Genomic DNA, 20741 nt, shown 5'->3' on the forward strand with positions numbered 1-20741 from the left:
CACTTTTCCCATTTAAAAAATGAAAAAAAAAAACAAAAAGTTATAAGAATAATTTGTATATGTGCATAGTATCATGACTCAATAAGAAGGATCAACCAAAACCAAACCCGATTCGGATTGAAAGAAAGAAAACCCTAACCAATCATAAAATCGAATATGCCTGAACTAACCGTTAGCCCGACCCGTTGACATCCCTAACGGGGATATATTTGCAATATGGATGTGAAATGTTACAATATGCATATAGGCCGTGTTATAACATGTAGTAAAAGTGAATTCTCTGCTTGATACGGTATTGATGCCTTTTCGGTATCACAGTAGGATTTATGGTCTTATTAATGTGATCGGTTTTTTCAGTTTTTCATTGGCAATGCTTTTTTCGGTGCCACAGTATTATACCTTGTTATGGTAAAGTATCACAGTAGTATAAGTACTCCCGAGCTATGATTAGACTGGCTTATGCTTTCTTTTAAGTAGGGCTTGAACGTGTTTCCTCCCTTATTTTCGTGCCTCTATAAGCTTCTTCCATCTTCGTTCTCTGTTGTTAGGGTTTCTTCAGGGAGAGAGAGAGAGAGATTAAAACGAAATCTGTTTGTTCATTGGTTTCTGATCAATTATGTCGGGTAAGAAAGTGACCTTGAAGAGTTCTGACGGAGAGACCTTCGACGTCGATGAGGCGGTTGCTCTCGAGTCTCAGACCATCAAGCATATGATTGAAGAGGATTGTATCGACAACGGAATCCCCTTGCCCAACGTTACCAGCAAGATTTTATCCAAGGTCATCGAGTACTGTAAAAAGCACGTCGAGACTCCCAGGACCGATGATCGTACTGCCGATGAAGAGCTCAAGAACTGGGACGCTGAGTTCGTCAAGGTTGATCAGGCTACTCTTTTTGATCTAATCCTGGTCAGGGTTTCTATTCTACTCTTCCTTTTTTTTTTTCTTTTATTTATCAATCTTCCTATTTCATTTATTTGACACTTAATGTTCATTTGAATTTTATTGATTATTGCTATATCAATTTAGCTATTTTTCCTTAATTGTTTGTTCTGTTGGTTTATTTTTTTGAACATATTCATTGATACGAGATGATTGTGGCGTTTTTTATGTCCGAATTAGATCAGGGGATTCTTTTATCTTGGATTACGATTTCTAAGTTCGGTCTATTGATTAGGGCAAACATGCATGTCAATTAGCTGTTCGACTATTTTTCTTAGAGAATTACTTTGTTATCTGAAGATTTATAATCAGAAACAGATGTAGGGTGGTGTTGATCTGTAGCATTCTCTCTTTCAAAACTTCTTTTAATAATATAGTTTTATGATCATATTATAATAATTTGGATCACTTGAACTACAAGTCACCTTTCTAATTATATCGAATGGATCATTCTACTGTTGACGCCACATCCTTTTTTTATCATTAACTCAGAAAAGGATTTTATTAAAATTAAGAGAAAGCAGAATAACAATACATTGTGGAAGATACAAGAAGACCCCGAGTGTCTAAATCCCCTAAAATATCACAACTGAGCCCAAAACATAGTCTGTCTCCGAGCCCCTTGCTTAGCTAGACCATCTGCCAGTTGTTAGCAGATCTTCTAACTCAATTAACTTGAATAAACATATCTCTAGAGAGCCATTTGAATCACCTAAGAACATTCCTTAGATGCCAAGGTACTCATTCTCCCTTCTTTATCCATTCCACAACTATTTTGGAGTCACCTTCAACAATTAATATTTCAATACCCAATTTTTGGTTTTCTCAACTCCAAAAACAACTGGCAAGAATTTTGCAGATGCCACATCACCTTGCTCAATTGATCTGGAGAAGAAAGCACTTATATTTCCATCCTCATCTCTGATTACCCCTTCAATTCCAGAGGGGCCAGGATTGCCTGCACAACTCCCATAGAAGGGCTTTATGGATTTGCATTACTGCTAGAGAAGGTAATGCTTATGCTAAGGTTTCTGGTGTTGATACCACAATCTGGCAATCTCACCCTTACCGGATTATTCATATAACCTCCACCATGTATCGACGTTTTTTGTAACACCCAAATAGGGAACAAATGGAAATCTTCATGTAGCTTTTATGTTGATGCATTCTGTTAGGTTGAAGAGGTGCACTTGATGCATATGTTGCTGCTGAAGAATCACGTGGTATCATGAAATTGTGAAAGTTACCTTGGTGATTAATTTGCTTGCCTGAAGAAGTTGAAAGTGTAATGTACAGGTCATATCATACAGTGAAAAAGCTTTTTGATCGAGCTATACTTCATCAGTTGTTGAGCTAAATTTTATTCTTTTCTTTTGTGTCCAGTTCCAGTTTTATCTCATTTATTTGCTTACTATATGTTCTATTTCGCTTTTAAAGCATCCTAACCTTGTTCCTAGATGAATATTTTTGCTTTTCTAATCACTAGAACTTGATTTCTTTCTTCATCCTTGGTGTCTTGTTGACTTGTTTTAGGGTCATTTTTTTGTTGTTACAATTTTGGTGCATGGTTCTTGGGTTGTGTTGTTTAGTCTATACATCTATATTACAAAAAGGGGAAGGGGAGGTGAAGGGTCCATTAAAAATATAAAAATTCAAAATAAAGCCAAGGTTCAAAGTATCGACACAGGCCAATACGCCAGCCGGTATCGGTGCTTTTTTTTAAGTTTTATTTATTTCCTTTCAAAACCGGTTCAGAGGGGTCGGTTTAAGTCCTGGATACCCTCTGAACCATGGTCTGACCCGATACAACCCCTGTAGGGGCGTATTGGGAAGCCACCGGCACAATGCATATTGGCCCATACGGGCCAATACGTTTCGATACTTTGAACCTTGAATAAAACCCTATTGAGTTTTAAACTCTTAATTGTCTGTAAGAAGCTCCATTTCTCTCATAAATAAGATCATTCTTATAATTCTCTCTCTCTCTCTCTCAAGTAGATGGATTGGGTCAGGTTAAGGGTCAAACCATGACCAACTCTAAATATGAAACTTAGCCTAGACCCAAATTGACACCACAAATCTAAATTTTCCAACTAAAACCTAACTTCTATTAAGCCCATGCATTGCATGGATTTACTTACTAGTGTATCAGAATTGGGTAATGGCTTTTTTCCCTATATTTAGAGATCATAAGTGTTGTACTTTGTTTTACTTTGAGTATCTACCAAACATGGATGCTAGATTTACATTTGGGATTTGGAAATATCAAACACGAACATCTTAATCTACTAATAATCATGGGTACGCCTGCTGATTGATTGAAGGTTTTGTTTAGGCATTAGTGTGAATGCAAATGGGTGAACGATTTTCTTGGTTGGAACAATAAATTGTATTTGCCAATCTATTCTGGGTAAAGCTGCAACTTGGACTGAGTTAGCCCTAACCTAACCTGACAAAGTCAGATTGGGTTGGTTCAGGTTGAAGTTAGGTTAGGGTTGAAAAATATGACTTAAATTTCATATTTATATGTATAGTTATTATTATAAATGATTACACTGTTTTACAGATTTACTGTATGATAACGCTTGTTTTGACCTCCAGGCTGCAAATTACTTGGACATTAAAAGCCTGCTGGATTTGACATGCCAAACAGTAGCAGATATGATAAAAGGAAAGACTCCGGAAGAAATCAGAAAGACATTCAACATCAAGAATGACTTTACCCCCGAGGAGGAGGAGGAAGTGAGAAGGGAGAACCAATGGGCCTTCGAGTGATGCTAAGACCTTTTTCTTCTGTGGTGTGATGGAAGTTGATATTATGGATTCAGGTGGTAGATAGCAGCAACTGATCTCTTCATCTCTTGTCTCTAATCTGCTATTTTCTATACAAATATTTTAGTGGGTACAATATATGAAATGTATATACTTGTTGGCTTTCTTTTAGCTTCTCTCCATATTTCCTACGAACCTCGAGTCAACCATCTTTTATCCCTCTCCTTGATTAGTGATTAGTGCCGTTTGTGTATCTTGCTTCTTTTGTGATTATTAAGGTTGTGTTTGGTACTTCTACTTCAACGTCTTAGGTTGGTCAATACAAAATTTTGAGATATTGTCACATCACACTATAATCACTTAAACTAAAAATGTATTCTCAAAGATTTGTATTAATTACTATAAATATTCTCATAAGATTTGTATTGACCAACTTAAAACATTATAAGTAAAAGTGACAATGGCACCAAACACAATCTAAACCACTCATGGTAAATGAAGCAGCCCACATAGATGAAATATCTAACTCACCTCATCTTGCGAGGCTCTCCGATTGCTATGTGCTGTCTGCATTCCTTTGTAACTGAGGTATCTCTTAAGGTTTGATTATCAATTGAACTTCCTTTCATCAAAACAAAAATGGCAAAATTTTTAAACTACCCTTATGGTTTAGGAATATACTCTTACTGTTTTTATAGTCTTAAATTGCTCTTAAGTTTTTTAACAATTCACTAGTTCTATTTCTATCGTTAGCGTCCGTTAATGTTTCGTCACAATCCGTGCAAATGTGACATCATGTTATTCTTTTTTTGTAAAATCCAATGTTACCCTTATATGGTTAATTTTACCATCAATCATTCTTCAGATTTTCAAAATGAAATTGAACGTATTTGATAGTTGTTGGTTCTCTGATATGGATCGCATTTCTACCAAATGAAACATAGGGACAACTAGCACCTTTAAAACGAAGTTGTCAATTTGATATTAGACATGATGAAGGCTTATGACGGGGTTGAGTGGAATTTTATTGAAGCCACTCTAACAAAAAATGGGATTTTGCAATGGATTAGACAGTGTATATCCATACTATCATACAAAGTCTTGGTGAATGGATCCCGAGGAGAGAGATTACTCCTGCCAAGGAGATTCTCTATCCCCTTACCTTTTATTTGCTGATTTCAAGGACCTTTTCAGCTAATTTACAAGTGTAGGGAAACGCCCCCCCCTCCCTCCAATTACCCATTTATTGTTTGTTGATGTTTTTTTTTTTTTTTTTTGGCAAAGGCTTCTAAGAGCAGTAAAATATTAAAAATTCTTAAAAATTAGGGAGAATGACCGGTACCCCAGTGTAAGAATTTGTACGTTTAATGTACAGTTGGGGTAGGTGCTGGGTTGGAATTGATGTCAATTCACGGGTGGGCATGGGTGCATAGAGTGTGAGTACCGGTCCATTTGAATGTTTATAGCCCTGCAGTATAAATCAGAAATCTGCATTGGTGAAATCCGTGCTTCTCCGTAAAAATTATAATGCTGCTAAAGATCAAAAAATTAATTTTTCGAAATCAGAAGTCCTTTTCAGTCGAAATACCCATCCAAAATTTCAAAGAATCATGGCTCGTCTTCTGAGGATGAAGAGAGTAGGTAAATCTGGGGTCTTTCTTGGGCTCCCAGTAGAAGTTCAGAGATCCAAGGGTAAAACATTTGAATTCATAATCAACAGAGTAGCAAGGAGGGCTGAGGGCTGGAAGGAAAATTTCCTCTCCTATTCTATGTCCTGCTTTATCCTACCACAAATTGTATGTAAAGCATTTTCCAAACCACAAAGGAAAATTTGGTGGGGAGTGTCAAACAATAGAACCAAATCAGCCTGGATTAGATGGAGCCTTCTTTGTAAGCACAAAAATGTTGGTGGGTTGGGGTTTAAGAAACCCCATTTATTTAACTTTGCTCTTCTGGCCAAACAAGCATGGCAGGTTGTCACCAGTCCTTCATTAATGGCACAAATTTACAAAACTAAATACTTAAGATCTGGTGATTTCTTAGAAGCGAAAGTGTTCAGAGGGTGTTCTTGGGAAGGGTGTTACAAAAAAATTGGAAATGGGGAGCAGTTTAACATCTGGAAGGATCCTTGGTTTCCGAACTTCCCAATTTTCCGGGTCCCAATCAATACCCAAGTGGCTGTAATTTGACCACTGCGGCTGAGCTTATTTATGCTGAAAACAAGTCCTGGAATTTACATGTTCTCAGAGAAATATCTCCCCCCCCCCCACCCCCCTCGAAAGTCCTTTTGGCTTTTCATTTGGCATTTAAACATTCTCCCTAAACTTGAATCTTTTTTTTTTTTTCTGGAAAACTATCCATAATAGTCTCCCTGTCATGGATAACTTGGCAAAACGACTACCTAGAGCTAATAATTCCTGTCCATTTTACACTCAGTGGAGGATTTTAGTGATAATAAAACTTTGAATGGAGAGTTATCGAACATCCCCGCAGACATCTGGTTTGTTTTTGAAGACATTATAATCATAGTTAGTTCGTTTTCTGAAATCATGCTTCGAGTGCATTGATTTGTCTCTCGTTCCCCACTCTGCCTCATTGGCCTCAAAAACAAGCTTGATTCCTGGTGGACAAAGCAACATGAAAATATGTGCAACTGGGGGAATAAAACTAGGGCTGTTCATAACAAGACCCAAACTGACCAAACCGACCAACCCGGTCCGATCCAACCTGAATTGGTTGGTTTTTCTTTAATATCGGTCAGTTTCGAGTCACAAAAAAATATAAACCGATAGTTTAGTTCGGTTTTGGTTTTCATGTATGAAAACCGAAATTGAACTGGCTTAGATTTATATTATATATAATATATTTCAGATAATATATATATATATATATATTTCAGCTTTATTTCAGAAATATATATATTATATATAAAATATTAGTTTTAATCCATCAAATCATTTTTAATTTTTAGGCATCCAGCCTTTGCTTTATTAGACTTGAATCCTTTACTATTCACATTGAGAGAATCATTCACAAAACCAACCCAAATCGACCAGGTTGGTTTTACTTAGTACTGTGTCGGTTTCGGTTTTACTTCTAGGTAAACCAACCAGGTCAGGTCGGTTGGAAAAATGTCAATAAACCAAACCAACTCGACCCATGAACAGCCCTAAATAAAACCAAATAACACCACACCTTAGGACTTGATAAGGAGGAGAGGAATTCTCTCTCAACAGGGCGTGGATGGTAGTGAGCACATCCCAACCAGAGCAAGCGGTCACTTATTAATGGAGTCGTAATAAGTCACTATTAATCAATAAAACTTGTTTAACTTGCTTACATGCTTAATAGAAAGAAAAGCTAATGTATGCTTTTCCTCCACCTTCACCCTATCAAAATACAAAGCAGTGGGACCTTCTTTATGTCCCGACTTTTCATTTCTCCCACAATAAAGAAGAGAACCTTAATAAAAACCATTTGGTTGAGCTTTTGAAAAGAAGTTCCCTAATAAAGATTAATTAGAAATACAAGGTTAATAGATAGACAAATAATGGAAATGAAAAATTCTAAGCAACTTTACAAATGGAAAGTGCAGGGGGGGAAATGATAGGATTGGTGTTTCACCTATGTTTGCCTCTACCTCTATCCAATCTGAGTAGTTTCATTGAGAGTTTCAGACTTGTAAAAGTATTAGAAGAATGAGAATGTTGGAGACCAAAAATGAGGTATGAAAAAATTCGATGAGACGGCCAACTTTAAGAATCATTTTGATAATGAAAAAAAAGGTAAATAGAATATAGGAATCAATCTAATTTACCATGGGGATTATCTTGTGTAATCCCCTTCAATTCCAGAGGGGCCAGGATTGCCCGCACAACTCCCATTGAAGGGCTTTATGGATTTGCGTTACTGCTAGAGAAGGTAATGCTTATGCTAAGGTTTCTGGTGTTGATACCACAATCTGGCAATCTCACCCTTACCAGATTATAAATATAATCTCCACCATGTATCGACATTTTTTGTAACACCCAAATAGGGAACAAATGGAAATCTTCATGTAGCTTTTATGTTGATGCATTCTGTTAGGTTGAAGAGGTGCACTTGATGCATAGGCTGCTGCTGAAGAATCACGTGGTATCATGAAATTGTGAAAGTTACCTTGGTGATTAATTTGCTTGCCTAAGTGTTATGAACAGGTCATATCATACAGTGAAAAAGCCTTTTGGTTGAGATATACTTCATCGGTTGTTGAGCTAAATTTTATTCTTTTCTTTTGTGTCCAGTTCCAGTTTTATTCATTTATTTGCTTACTATATGTTCTATTTCGCTTTTAAAGCATCCTAACCTTGTTTCTAGATGAATATTTTTGCTTCTCTAATCACTAGAACTTGATTTCTTTCTTCATCCTTGGTGCCTTGTTGACTTGTTTTAGGGTCTTTTTTTTTGTTGTTACAATTTTGGTGCATGGTTCTTGGGTTGTGTTGTTTAGTCTATACATCTATATTACAAAAAGAAGAGGGGAGGTGAAGGGTCCATTAAAAATATAAAAATTCAAAATAAAGCCAAGGTTCAAAGTATCAACACATAGGGGTTGGTTTTAAGTCCTGGATACCCTCTGAACCATGGTCTGACCTGATACAACCCCTGTAGGGGCGTATCGGGAAGCTACCGGCACAATACATATCACCCTATACAGGCCAATACATATCGATACTTTGAACCTTGAATAAAACCCTATTGAGTTTTAAACTCTTAATTGTCTCTAAGAAACTCCATTTCTCTCATAAATAATATCATTCTTATAATTCTCTCTCTCTCTCTCTCTCTCAAGTAGATGGATTGGGTCAGGTTAAGGGTCAAACCATGATCAACTCTAAATATGAATCTTAGCCTAGACCCAAATTGACACCATAAATCTAAATTTGCCAACTAAAACCTAACTTCTATCAAGTCCATGCATTGTATGGATTTACTTTCTAGTGTATCAGAATTGGGTAATGGCTTTTTTCCCTATATTTAGAGATCATAAGTGTTGTACTTTGTTTTACTGAGTATCTACCAAACATGGTATCTAGATTTACATTTGTGATTTGGAAATATCAAACATGAACATCTTAATCTACTAATAATCATGGGTACGCCTGCTGATTGATTGAAGGTTTTGTTTAGGCATTAGTGTGAATGCAAATGGGTGAACGGTTTTATTTGTTGGAACAATAAATTGTATTTGCCAATCTATTCTAGGTAAAGCTGCAACTTGGACCGAGTTAGCCCTAACCTAACCTGACAAAGTCAGATTGGGTTGGTTCATGTTGAAGTTAGGTTAGGGTTGGAAAATATGACTTAAATTTCATATTTATATGTATAGTTATTGTTATAAATGATAACACTATTTTACAGATTTACTGTATGATAACGCTTGTTTTGACCTCCAGGCTGCAAATTACTTGGGCATTAAAAGCCTGCTGGATTTGACAACTCAAGCAGTAGTAGATATGTTAAATGGAAAGACTCGGGAAGAAATGTTTAAGATATTAAATTTACCCCCGATGAGCAGAAAGGAGAAGAATTTGATAAGGCGGAACCAATGGGCTCTCGAGTGATGCTAAGACCTTTTTCTTCTGTGGTGTGATGGAAGTTGATATTATGGATTCAGGTGGTAGATAGCAGCAACGGATCTCTTCGTCTCACGTCTCTAATCTGCTATTTTCTATATAAATATTTTAGTTATTTTCTATACAAATATTTTCCCTCTCTTTGATTAGTGATTAGTGCTGTTTGTGTATCTTGCTTCTTTTTGTGATTATTAAGATTGTGTTTGGTATTTTTACTTCATAAAATTTGTATTGATCAACTTAAAACATTATAAGTAAAAGTGACAATGAAACCAAACACAATATAAATCACTCATGATAAATGAAGCAGCCCACATAGATGAAACATCTCACCTCATCTTGCGAGGCTCTCTGATTGCTATGTGCTGTCTGCAATCCTTTTTAACTGAGGTTTTCCCTAAGGTTTGGTTATCAATAGAACTTCCTTTCACCAAAACAAAAAGGGCAAAATGTTTAAACTACCTTTATGGTTTAGCAAATTGATGAAATATGCCATTACTCTTTTCATATTGTCTTAAATTACTCTTAAGTTTTTTAATAATTGACTAGTTCTATTCCTATCGCTAGCGTCCGTTAATGTTTTGTCACAAGCGGTGCAAATGTGACATCATGTTATGCAATTTTTTTTTTGTAAAATCCAATATTATCCTTTTATGATCAATTTTGCCATCAATCATTCTTCATATTTTCAAAATGAAATTGAATGTCTTTGATAATTGTTGGTTTTCTGATATGGATCGCATTGGATTAGACAGTGTATATCCATAGTATCATACAAAGTCTTGGTGAATGGATCCCGAGGAGAGAGATTACTCCCACCAGAGGGTTCCGCCAAGGAGATTCTCTATCTCTTTACCTTTATTTTCTGATTTCAAAGGCCCATTCGATTAATTTACAAGCGTAGGGAAGCGCCCCCCACCCCTCCAATTACTCATTTATTGTTTCTTTAAGAGTTGTAAAATACTAAAAATTCTTAAAAATTAGGGAGAATGACCAATACCCCCAGTGTCAGAATTTGTAGGTTCAATGTACAGTCAGGGTAGGTGCCAGCTCAGAATTAATGTCAATTTACGGGTGGGCGTGGGTGCATAGAGTGTAGATGTCGGTCCATTTAAATATTTATAGCTTTACACTATAAATCAGAAATCTGCATTGGGCAAATCCGTACTTCTCGGTAAAAATTATAGTGCTGCTTCAGATCAAAAAGTTAATTTTTTGAAATCAGAAGTCCTTTTCAGTAGAAATACCCATCCAAAATTTCAAAGAATCATGGCTCGTCTTCTGAGGATGAAGAAAGTAGGTAAACTTGGGGTCTATCTTGGGCTCCCAACAGAAGTTCAGAGATCCAAGGGTAAAACATTTGAATTCATAATCAACAGAGTAGCAAGGAGGGCTGAGGACTGGAAGGAAAATTTCCTCTCCTATTCTATGTCCTGCTTTATCCTACCACAAATTGTCTGTAAAGCATTTTCCAAACCACAAAGGAAAATTTGGTGGGGAGTGTCAAACAATAGAACCAAACCAGCCTGGGATAGATGGAGCATTCTTTGTAAGCACAAAAATGATGGTGGGTTGGGGTTTAAGAAACCCCATTTATTTGGCATCTAAGCCTTTGATCTCTGTAGCTGATGAGTGCTGGCAGTGGAGCTGATCTTATCCAAGAGCTTGCCTTTGTTTGTTCTAGTATTCTTAAGGTATACTACCTTTGAGTGAGAACTTACCATTAGTTACTTATATCTAGGACAATGTAGATGCTTCGAGTGCATTGATTAGTCTAAATGACACAAACCATTAGCCATGAAATTCATCCTTCAATAGTGGTGCAGCGTCGAATTCCACTCACTATGGGTGAGAAAGCCATTGATGGCCGGGTGAGCCAACACCTCCTCGGGGAAGCCATCCCACTATGTACCCCCTCTCCCTCGTCTAGAAGTGGCAATTGGATGGGATGGGTTGGTTTGGTTTTGGTTGAATTTCAACCCAACCCATCTAATCTGTCGACCCATTAATGACCCAATTAGATAGAATAAAATGGGTTAGGTTCAACCCAACACAACCCATTTAGATAAAATAATGAAAATTACACAAAAATAACCCAGAAAATGAAGAAAAATAACATAAATTACAAAAAACAAAGAAATACACAGAAAAATAACATAAATAATAAATTATGAAAAAACCAAAAACTTGAAGAAAAATAGCATAAAGTAAAAAAAAAACAAATAAATACATGAAAAATAACATAAATTACAAAAATAACCCAGAAAATAACATAAATTACAAAAAAAAAGTCCAGAAAATGAAGAGGAAATTTCACCTCCACTTCAGTGTCCAAATCCCTCTAGCTTGTCTCCAGATTTAAGAGTTGGGAATAATTCCTCTTGGGATTAAAAGAAGATTTTAAAATTTAACTAGAAAAACCTTAACTAAAAAGGCCAAATGTGAAAACCCTAAATTCAAAAAAAGATGTAGAAGTGAAGAATGAATTATTGTCGAGAAAAAATATCAAAATAAAATACAAAGAAAAAAAAACAAGTAGAAAAGGAATGAAATGCTCCAACCTCGCCAAAATCCTCTGTTTATATACAAGTGATAAATGAATAGTTGCAAGGAGTTTGAGGGATTTGAATGGCTTACAAGTAGTTAGAGGTGTAAACCGGGTCGTGCCGCCCATGGCCCAGCATGACAAAACATGAATTTGGATCAGCCTAGCACGACCCGGCATGACGGTCCATGGGCCGTGCCAAGCCCCACATGATCGTGTAGGCCGTGCTAGGCCTGGGGTTTTAGGTCCACGGGCGGGCCGACATGGCACAATCGAGCTAGTTGTGCTGCCTACGGCCCAGCCCGCAGCCCAACCTAGCATGGCCCAACACGACCCATATATATTATTTAATATTTATATATATTATATATAATATTACATAAACTATAATTATATAATAATATATTAATAAAATAAATAATTTTTTACTATACTAATTTATTTAATTATTGTATATATAAGCAATTGTATACGTAAAAATTCATATAAAATTAAAATTTTAAGTTTTATGTCAAATTTTTTAAATAAATAACTTTGACTTGATGCACGGCCCGACCTAGCCCAAGGCTTAGCCCACAACACGACACGACATGGCACGGGCCCGCATAGGCCTGAGCTGTGGGTTGTTTTAGGTCGACCCCCCAAGTTATCCCAGAGGAGAGCGGCACAGCCCACACTTTGCATGGGCCGCCCATGGGCCATGCCGTGTCAGCCCCGCATGGCCCATTTTACAACTCTACCTATAGTTTCCACACCAGTATCAGATTTTCAGCATGAATCGTGACTTCAAGAAACAACGCTATAACACTAGTCTCGAACTCCCTGTACTCAATCCAAATTTCACCGACATATTAGTAGGATCCGTCTTCCACGACTTAAGGCAACAACACCGATACTGTTCACATCACCATAAGAATCGACGATGCACTCTGATGTTGAAAGCAATGTTCTCTAACGATTGCAGTAATTACGAAGAAATATAGTTCTTGGCACAGAGAGAGAGAGGGAGAGAGAGAATCATGGAAAATGGGAGGAGTAAAGCCCTTTCCAAATAAAAAAAAAAAGTAGCCTTATAGGAACCTGTTGGATGCCCATGACCCAACCCACCAAACCCATTAAAAATATTTTTATTGGGTTGACCCATCCGCTAAAGACCTAGGATTAACAAATACAACCCAACCCGCTAATAAATGGGTGGATTGGGCGGGTTGAGCAGGTTGGGTTGTAAATTGCCACCCCTACCCTCGTCCCCTTCCACCAATTCTATTAGGATCTGACCCTCCCATTCTTTTCTAGCTAACAAGTCCGATTCTAAAACCAACCTGATCAAAAATATGCTAAAGAGATTAGGAAGATGCATCTTGCTAGCATTGGCTAGTTTCGAAACTGTCACTAGTGGATGGTGGAACAGGGGAGAGTGGAGACAAGGGGGAGAGAGAGAGAGGTGGAAATCTCTCTGATGTTTGCCATGAAAGAAAGAGAAAAAAAGCTCGATTTTATTTTCTTCTTCTTCTTCTTCTTTCTTCTTTGTTAGCTTTGTCCCTCTTTATGAAAAATTTTATCCTTTGATCTAATCTCATCTAGTCATTGACGTGGGTACATTTCAGTCCACTTGAACTCCTCGTTTTTGAATTAGCCAATTTGAGCTCGTCTGATACTTTGGCAGGGTTTATTTCGAAAATCCCTATATTATCGATTAGATTGGAAAATCCCTACGACCGAACCAAACCTAACCAACTCATGAAACTCATAATTTGAACTAAATTAGTAGTCTAATCTTTGATAAATAGCAATATTTTAATCTTCAATAATTATTGAAAATTTATAGCGAAAATACACAATTATTGAAAATAGATTGATAATGAAAAAATACAATAAGTACTAAAAATATATTAACTTAGTCAATAAATTGTATAATCTCAAATAATAGTTTAATCTCTAATAAATGTCAATTAATATGTTGTAACAATAATACAATAAGTACAATAAATAAAATTTAAAATTTTCAATAATAATAGTTTAATTTCCAATAATTATTGAAAGTTTTTTATTAATAACAAAACAAAATAAATTTATACATAACCACTGAAAATACATTTATCACAAAAAACAATAAATAATTACTAAAATACAATAAATATTAATTTTAATATATATACCTATATAATAAATACAGATTAAGAGTTTAAAATTATTATTAATAAATATTCAATTTTTTGAAAGTTATTTTCTTGAATTATTACTTGATATAAGTGAAATTAGTTATTTACAATATTATGTAAAAATATTAAATTATTATTAATTTCAATATTATGTTATAATTATTTTTCTACTTTTCAGAATTTTTAAATTGATTACATGATTTCTTTATTTTAACTATTTAAAATCTATTTATTGTTAAATATTTAGTTATTTAAATACTTAAATAATATGCAAAATATTTAAATTTAAAAATATTAATTATTTATTGAATTTAATTACCCATAAAATCATAATTTATACTATTATTACATAAAGTCATTATTAATTTTATAATATATTAAATTATTATTATTTTCAATAATATGTTATAATTATTTTTCTACTTTGAAGAAATGTTTTAAATTTATTACATAATTTCATTATTTTAACTATTTAAAATTTAGTTATGATAAATACTTAGTTATTTAAATATTTAAATAATCTATAAAATATTTAAAATTTTTTGTTATTTGAATTTTATTTATTTAAAGCTATTACATATTATTAAATATTTGAAAAACATTTAAATTGATAATCTAGGAAAATATAATTTAATTGCTAGTACATAATTTCGTTATATATTTTGTAAAAATATAAAATTATTTTTTTTTGTGTTTTTAATCAATATTTCAAAGTTATTATATAATTTTGTTAGAATATTTAAATAATTCTTAATTTTTTTTAATCCAAATATAGATAAAATATAGGGGAGAGGGTAAATAGGAATTAGAGATAACTTAGGAGAAAAACTATCTACTAAATTAGAGATAATTTTGGAGAAAGTGGGGGATAGTGGGGGAGGTAGTTTAGAAGAAATTTTAGGAGAAAGATTATTTAGGTTGTTGAAAAAGTGCATCTCATTGGTTGTTTCAAAAATGATATGGAATTAAAAAAATAAAAAATGAAAAAATGAAAAATTTCTTCACCGCCTTGTTTATAACTAAATAAACTATATTATAAGACGGAAAAAGATACAAAGTTTAAAATATCAAGCAAACAAGCTGGTTTATGATTATAAAGCAAAAAGACGTTAGGGTGACCCTATGACATGCATATGATATGTCCAATACATTTTAGGTGCCCACCTAGCCACCTAGGTGTTGTTTAGGTGATCAAGTGCCCTTGGCTGGGCACCTCACCTAATCAAGGTTCAAAATATTGATACGCCCGATACACCGGTACCGATGTATTGAGCGATATCAATAGTGTTTTTTTTCCTTTTTTTATTTTTTTTTTCAAAATCAGTTCAGGGGGAACGGTTTAAGACTCCTTCACCCCGTGAACCAGTCAAAACCCCGATATACCCCCTGTAGGGGTGTATCGGGAAGCCACCGACACGATACATATCGATACTTTGAACCTTGCACCTAATTTCCTTGGCTTATGAGTTATGAAAATTATATTATTATAAGATATCGATATGTGTATTAATATATTCTAGTATGTATTAGATTTCATTTGTGTTGTTTTAAAATTTTTCTATTTAAATTAAAAGATCCGAAGGGTTTTGAAAATAGAAAAAGAAAGAAAAATACAAGTATAAAGAGTTTTTTTTTTTAATTCTCTCTCTCACGCATATTAAATAAAATAATAATCACATGTGAAATGTCTTTTTTATGATTTGTAAATATACCATGTGAAACTTTAACTAATGAAAAAGTAGACCTTATGACATTTTCTTCACAATTGATTGATTGATATTGAAATGTAGTGTATCACAAGCTATCTTAAATTTTATCATATAAAATTATAGCATTTTCTAGTTGCTAATCTGATATGAAGTTGCCCTATTTATATTAGTATTGTGTCATTTTTAGAGTAATGAAATTAATTTATTTTAAATACTAGTTTCATATATGATGATTTATCATGTTTTGAGAATTGTTATTTTTCAATTAATATGCATGTCGAATGCCATATAAAACAAGGGAATTAGACTTTTTAATTTTATGAAATTCTTAACTAGGTACCCCATTGTTGCCCAAAATTGCCATTATTTCTTGACAATTATGTTGACCTATTGACACATAAAAGAAGTAAGGAAAAAAGTTCAATGGGGCTTTTTTTTTTTTTTTTTTGTGTGTGTGTGTGTGTGGGGGGGGGGGGGGGGGGGGGTTGGGTTGTTATAAAAACCTTACCCCCTCTCAACAAGAAGCTATACAATACTCACACATAATTCTGCCTAATGAAGACTTTATGAAGCATACATACAGAGTGTTTAACCTCAATGATCTACAAATTGCTTCAACTTACTTATCTGCCAAATCCTCCTATTCTCTTTAGACTTGGCCTTTTTTCCACTGTTACCCAATATAGGTTTTGATATTCCTTCTCCATAGATGTAGAGCTTCCATTTTAGATTTTAAAATATTGGTATTACATAGTGTATTGGTAAGGTTAAAAATGGATAGGCATAGAATACGATTTTAACATTAATGATTCCATGGATAAACTCTTTGGAATGCTACAGTTGCTTTTTCTTCCTTTTTGCAAGTAATTCCAAACATACATTGATAACACCAAAATTAATTTAAGGTTGAAATAAATAAGGCATTCATATATGAAGAAATTCATTACAATCAAACATAAACTTTATTAATAAGGCACCAACCAAGAGTCCAGGACACATGCTATATAGCTTGTTATAAATGACCACATGTATAGTCATTAATATGTATAGTTAATCTAAATACTACAATAGATCCATAAGAATGTAGAAAATCCATAAATCCAAGAATCCAAGACAAATCGTATGCAACTTTTATATTTTAATTGATAAATGGATCATTTTATCATTTTTACTTTATGTACACTACCAAAAAAAATCAATTTTATCTTATGTTCTCTATATGCTAGCTAATGGCTGTATAACTTCTTAAAATTTGTTATTGTAAACTAAGTAAGTTTAATTTTTAATTTTTTTATTTCCATAAAATAACAAATTTGTTATTTATTGTAAATTAAATTATTATTATTATTATTATTATTATTATTATTATTATTATTATTATTATTATTATAGAAATATATAATCTTAATTTAAAATGCCTATATAAGTTGCATTAGAATTTCTATCATGCCATACACAATTCATGAACTTTAATTACTAAAAGAATTATTCTGTTTTTATTAGTTTATTTTTATTTCTATAAGCTATCAAAAATTAAAAAAAACATTTTTTACATAAATTGTTGATGGATCAAGGGATGTCAAAGATCATTCAGATCCACTTTATAGTTCTTTCCTATCATATAAATCATACATGCCAGTCTCTATGAATGACATGTTACCCAAATAGCTTTAACAAAGTTTTTTTTTTTTTTTTTGATAAATAAATAGCTTTACAAATTCAACCCACTTTAATAGAACAACTGCCATTAATAAAAAAGTATACCACTTATTCCTGTTTGAGTGCCACAAAGAGCAAAAATATGTTGGATATGTTCCTTTAGAAATGAGATGGTTAGTGGCAAAATTTTTGTCAAGATGGACAATTTACAAGAAGCAGCAAATTTTAAAAGGGGCATCCTGGACCCATATAGGATTAATTAAATAAGTTTTACATGAACCGTTGTTATCAAAGCTGACTTAGGGCAACTACTGAACAATAAACTGGATCCATATGATCCTCCCCCATTCCTGCAATGTAACCACAATTTAAGATTGGTTCAATACTTTGAAACTTGACTAACTTGGTTTTTAATTCAGGAAACTCATAAGTTTGTATAGAACTACAATACATTATATATATATATATATATATATATTGAAAACCCAAACGAATTTAGGAAGCATGAATACTCCAACATTAGAGATGAGAGGTCAAATTTGGAAACAAAATCACATGTACCCATAATCTGATGAGAAACATATATCATTAAAAGGGAACTGATTAATTACACTCATGCATGTTGTGTAATATATGCTTAATATCAATGGCATGAAAACCCACACCCGGCAAATGGATATTCTCTAATTGATCCAATTTCAGATTTGACTAATTAGGTGGATTGCAGCTCAAGAAAATACTCAATTGGTTCATCATGCATGAACAACTTATCTAATTGAATGAGCAATCTGGAAATGGCATGTGAATGAAATGGAAGAAGATTCTATGGAATAGGGTATTGATCAAGCATTCTAGTATTAGGAAACCAATTGTATATGAAACACCACAGGTTCTTGAGATTACATGGACAATTTTTCAAAGAAAGTTTGCTCTCATTACAGTTCCTCTGATACTCATAAACAAGAAGCAATGATTAACCACGTGACCTTGTCTCAATGAAGGAGGAAACCTTCAATTTAAGCTCCTAACAAAATCATTTTGACAATTTTACAGTCTCTTCCAGACATTAGACAAATGGAGAAAAATACAGTGTCAGCATGTCTTAATTCCATTGCTAAATAGATCAGATCCAAAGAAACTAAATTCATTTTGATATTCAAAAGATAAAAAAAAAAAAGAAAGAAACAGGACAGAGTGGCTTCTTTCTACTTTGATGAATGACAAAATAAGTTTAAGTGGAAAATTTTAGCAATGCATATGACACGCAATATTGAAGAAGAATAGAATCAAATAGTACACAAGGAGATTTAATCTTATACTAAAAACAGAATGGATATACAAGAAACAATGTATGAAGGGCAGTATAGTATAGTTTAAAAGAAAATCTAGTCCTTCGTAGTTGACAGCATAAAACCACAGTTTCTTTGATTTAATACATATTACCCATCGATAGTCATGGTATCCAGATATCCCATTACTTAAGAGAAGATAACAGGTACCAGTATAAAGTTTCAGTGGGGTTTCTCATTCTTCTATAAGAAAAAGCTGAAAGAGGTATTCTATTGGTCCAAAGCTTCACTGTGAACGAAAGATCAAGAGTTCAGGCACTGAACTTATAAGTTATAACAACGAATAAAAAAAAAAAAACTCTCTGAAGGACATTGTCTCCTGTTTTATAATTACCCATCAGTGGCTCAGCTTGAGTTGCTTCCTTGATTCTCATTGTTCAAGGTAGATGAATCTGCAGCACCATTACCTTTCGTGCAATCAGTCTCAAGCAATTTATCAAGCAATTTACCATCCTTGGGTACCAGGCAAGGGATCCCATCAGCGATCTATAAAGCAAAACTAACGGGATCAAACTACAATACGCAAATAAGTCCCATAACTCGTAATACCAAAATATTGTAAAAAACACAGCACCCATTCTGATAGGTTATATTTCTACATTTTAGAGTCTTACTTCAAAATAATAATTTTGATCCACTAAGCCAATTAATAAACAACGACGACTACAGAACGCCTCACTCCCGAGTTTTGGTTCAGTGCCAAATGAGAGAAACAAAAATCAGACAATGATCTCCAACCAAAAAGGCAAAAACAGGACTTAAATTAGCTTTAACAATAGCAACAGTTTCGAAATTCGAACAGATAATATCTGAAGTTCTTAAAATCGAAATAGAAAGAAAAAAAAAAAAAAGATTAAGGCATGGGAAGAGAGCGCTTACAGGGTAGGAAACGCCCAAATCGTCACAGACAAGAGAACCCGAATCCTCGTTCACCCTGTTTAAAAGGCAGACCAGATTTTTCTGGGCGCTTAGGGCAAAAGGGAGACGGACAAAGAGAAGATAATCTTGAGCAATTAATTAAACAACATATACCTCAACGGTTGCTTGGAGAGTGGGCAGACAAGAATCTCCATGAGAGTCTTATTGATGCCGGCACCAGCATTCTTGAGGAGGGCTCTGCCTGTTCTCACCATTTACTCTCACTTTTCACAGTGCCTGCTTTTCCACCTCTTTAATGGCTTCAAGCCTTCAACTTCTCTGCTTGTTCTTCGTTGGTGGCAATATCCGGCTACAGGGGTCAGGGCCTCAGGGGCCTGGCCCAGCTTAGACTGGGCCTATTTCTACCCAGAGTTCCCCGATGGGCCAGGCCCTAATTTAAGTGTTCAAATCAATGTTTTAACTTTTAAACACCAAGCCGGAACCGTTGGCCACCGGTTTTCAGGTCAGTAGTTCGACCGTCCGAATGGATGGCCAGTTCCAATTAAAATGTAAAAAATAATTAAAATGAAAATGATCAACCATTACCCGGGTCGAATGGGTCAATGACTCAACCATCCAGATTACTGTGTCATTGATCAAGTCAATAATTTTTAACAATAAAATGAAATTGGTTTTTTGGACAGTTTTCGGGATAAATGGTCCAACCATTCAAATCAACAACGATTTGAAAACTATGATTCAAATTATGAGAGGGTCCAAAACTCCAAATTCTGCCCGGTTTGTATTGCATATCTAAATACATGCAATATAGGATTAGGATGTAAAGTATACATATAAAAACATAAATAATATAATATCTAAATATCTACAAATTAATTCCAACCATCCAAATGATGAAGATTAGTATTTTCAACCTGCCATCAAACCAGTTTGATTTGTTGCCTGGTCAGTTAACTTTTATCTGTTGTACAAATAAAATATTTATGTGCAAAAAATTATTGTCTTGGTCAACGATTTGATGTCCTCTTATCAATGGGTCATCATCTATTCGAGTTTGGCTCATGAAAGTCACGATTCGATTCGATCTAAATCAAGTTTCAAGTAGAATTCA

General features: G+C 34.2%; 2 protein-coding genes across 4 annotated transcripts; one reads left to right on the forward strand and one right to left on the reverse strand.

Annotated features, from left to right (window-relative positions):
• Window positions 1-271: 271 nt before the first annotated feature.
• On the forward strand, window positions 272-3883 carry LOC148849315 (SKP1-like protein 1B). The gene is made up of 2 exons (XM_088948484.1): window positions 272-907; window positions 3542-3883. The coding sequence occupies exons 1-2, from the start codon at window positions 617-619 to the stop codon at window positions 3713-3715; spliced, it is 465 nt and encodes a 154-aa protein (XP_088804610.1). The 5' UTR covers window positions 272-616; the 3' UTR covers window positions 3716-3883.
• A 13588-nt stretch (window positions 3884-17471) lies between these two features.
• On the reverse strand, window positions 17472-20061 carry LOC148849316 (Trm112p-like protein). Of its 3 annotated transcripts, none has more exons than XM_088948487.1 (4): window positions 19784-20061; window positions 19631-19685; window positions 19086-19237; window positions 17472-17752 (listed from the first exon to the last, which is right to left on the reverse strand). In XM_088948487.1, exons 1-3 carry the CDS (start codon window positions 19882-19884, stop codon window positions 19097-19099), a joined length of 297 nt encoding a protein of 98 aa, XP_088804613.1. In that variant the 5' UTR covers window positions 19885-20061; the 3' UTR covers window positions 17472-17752; window positions 19086-19096. The 3 variants fall into 3 exon arrangements, with proteins under 3 accessions (XP_088804613.1, XP_088804612.1, XP_088804611.1); XM_088948486.1 differs by lacking the exon at window positions 17472-17752 and adding an exon at window positions 18694-18980 and having other exon boundaries at window positions 19784-20038; XM_088948485.1 differs by lacking the exon at window positions 17472-17752 and having other exon boundaries at window positions 18694-19237; window positions 19784-20037.
• Between the last annotated feature and the right edge of the window lie 680 nt (window positions 20062-20741).

Source organism: Nelumbo lutea, chromosome 6, assembly GCF_056320005.1.
Source record: "Nelumbo lutea isolate HS-2025 chromosome 6, American lotus-T2T, whole genome shotgun sequence".
Taxonomy (NCBI): Eukaryota; Viridiplantae; Streptophyta; class Magnoliopsida; order Proteales; family Nelumbonaceae; genus Nelumbo; species Nelumbo lutea.